The following is a 2,300-nucleotide window of genomic DNA, read 5'->3' as shown; positions in this document are numbered from 1 at the left end:
GTCCAAAAATCATATTTAAATGTCCAAATTATCGTTCTAACTTTCCAGAACCTAATTTGGGCATTTAAATTATTCTATTCGTGAAAACTTCGGTTATTACATCCTCCCCTCCTTAAAAAGATTTTTGTCGTCGAAAATGCTAATCAACATGCTTTCGCTGCGTCACTCTGATCGTTCGTCATCACAAGTCCAAAATCCTCGACTACCGCCACTAGAATCCTCGTAATCCATGGTTTGCTTCCAACAAAAACCTAAGCTCTTGTAATCCTAACGACCACTTTACAAAAGATAGAACCAAGATACCCTCAGGTCCATGCAATATAATACTTAAAGCATACGCTTACCTCTCGTCGGAGGATCCGACCCTGTCGCATCACGTGCATCCAAGGTAAAGACACGGCCTGACTGTTGATTCTTACCCTCGTCTCGGTCCCTTCCACGGCGATAATACTTGAATATATGTCCAGGATACCCACAAGTAAAACACAGGCGGCCTCCCCTCATATGATGAAACTCGGCATTGTTGTCCCTTCCAAAGTTGCCATCTCTCTAAAAGCTTTGTCCTCTCGGTGCAAGGTAATCGTCGCGTTCTCTATTAGAGCTTCCTTTATAAGTGTCCTTTGACGAAGCTACCGTCTTTGCATATTCTTCAACCACTCTTGCCTTGTTCACCAGATCGGAGAAAATACGAATCTCCATAGGAGCCACAGCAGTCATGATGTCGTCCTTCAAGCCCCTTTGATACTTGATACAGTTCCAACTTTCATAGGTCTCCGGGGCACCCTGACATGCCCTAGAGAACCTACAGAGCTCCTCAAATTGGCTGGTGTAGTCCGCCACAAATAAGGAACCTTGCTTCAACTGTATAAGTTCTATCTCCTTCGCTTCCCTCGCAGGCTTATGAAAGTACTTCTTGTAGAAGGCCGTTTGGAATACATTCCAAGGAACATCGGCGTTCTAAAGCTGTAGCAAGAGGCATTCTGCCTGCCACCAATGTTGGGCCTCTTCCCGAAGCTGATAAGCAGCAAACTCCACGTATTGATTCTTCGGGACATGCTGTGCTTGCAGTGCACGCTCCATAGCTTGGAACCAGTTGTCTGCTTCTGTAGGATTGGTTGATCCTCGGAAAATTGGCGGATGAACCTTGAGAAAAGTCTCCAAGGTCATCGGAGCGCTTCTCATGTTATCTCCATTTCCCTCAGCATTATCGTTCGCGTTTCCCTCACCATTTTCGTTTCCATTTCCCATCGGTTGGCCTAACCTCTGCACAGCTTGTAGAGTCGCAGCAGCATTCGCCTCCATGGTGTTTGCATGATTCACCATTGCCGCCATAAACTCGGCATGGTTATCGGCCGGTTGCTCATTCCTACTCTCTCCTCATGAACATGTACGACCTCGTTCGCGAGGAGCCATTAGGGTTCCTGTCTACACCAAACAATCGATATCAAGGTGATCAGTCTCAATATCAAAAGCCTAGTGCTTCAGTTATCCTAAACAGACACTCACAAACAAGCATGCTATGCAATATCAAGTAGATAACCTAATAGCATCAAAGAAAAGGACACACAGAGTATGCAATGAAGCACAATCGGTCCATCCCTCAGGCTCGCGAGGACGAATCGCTCTGATACTACTAAATGTAACACCCTAATTAGCCTAAGCTTTACCTCGTGCTATAAAGCAAAGGTTAATCAGATATTACGACAGTTCTAAGTTCATACATATAATATATAGAAAGAATTAATATAATCTAGAAGGCCAACGAAGGATATAGTAAAAAAAATAGGATTTACAAAGTGCAAAACGTACTAACGAAACTACTAACTTAAAATGCAAGAAACAGATTCAATATAACAAAATATCATAGTATAATAGTGTAATATCATAAGAATCTAGTCACGGCTCCTACAGTTTAAGCTGACTAGCCATATATACAGACAAAACAGAACCAGACAGTAAAAACCAACTTATACAAGTTTTTTTCACTCAAATACAAGCCTCTAGGCAAAACAAAATACAAAATTAAGAGATGTATAAATAAAGTAAATCAAAAAGACTCCAAGAGTAACAGGATCCTCCGCTTCAGTTATCATCCAAACAACTCACCGAGGTGGATTGCGACCTGCATCTGAAAAATACAATAGAAATATGATATGAGAACCAGAGGTTCTCAGTATGGTAACAGTGCCCAGTCATGTAGGATATAAGACCCCGGGATGCCAAAGGCAATCCTAGAACTTCATATCCATCACAGATTCATCTTAAAGCATACTAAAACATTGAAACATAACTTAAAACAA

At 42.1% G+C, this 2,300-nt stretch overlaps 1 protein-coding gene across 1 annotated transcript; it reads right to left on the bottom strand.

Moving 5' to 3' along the window:
- Positions 1–549: 549 nt before the first annotated feature.
- On the bottom strand, positions 550–1,332 carry LOC110280533 (uncharacterized). Its single transcript, XM_021141602.1, has 2 exons — positions 985–1,332; positions 550–897 (listed from the first exon to the last, which is right to left on the bottom strand). The coding sequence occupies exons 1-2, from the start codon at positions 1,330–1,332 to the stop codon at positions 550–552; spliced, it is 696 nt and encodes a 231-aa protein (XP_020997261.1).
- Between the last annotated feature and the right edge of the window lie 968 nt (positions 1,333–2,300).

The sequence above is a fragment of the Arachis duranensis genome, chromosome 4 (genome assembly GCF_000817695.3).
Source record: "Arachis duranensis cultivar V14167 chromosome 4, aradu.V14167.gnm2.J7QH, whole genome shotgun sequence".
NCBI classification, from domain to species: Eukaryota; Viridiplantae; Streptophyta; class Magnoliopsida; order Fabales; family Fabaceae; genus Arachis; species Arachis duranensis.
This window is presented reverse-complemented; position numbering and strand designations above follow the sequence as displayed.

Excerpts from the sequence above, each read along its gene's own strand:
- LOC110280533 (XM_021141602.1), bottom strand. The coding sequence starts at position 1,332 with ATGGCGGCAATGGTGAATCATGCAAACACCATGGAGGCGAATGCTGCT. Across the intron at positions 898-984 it reads AGGCCCAACATTGGTGGCAG|CCTGCGAGGGAAGCGAAGGA; the intron begins GCAGAATGCCTC and ends TACTTTCATAAG.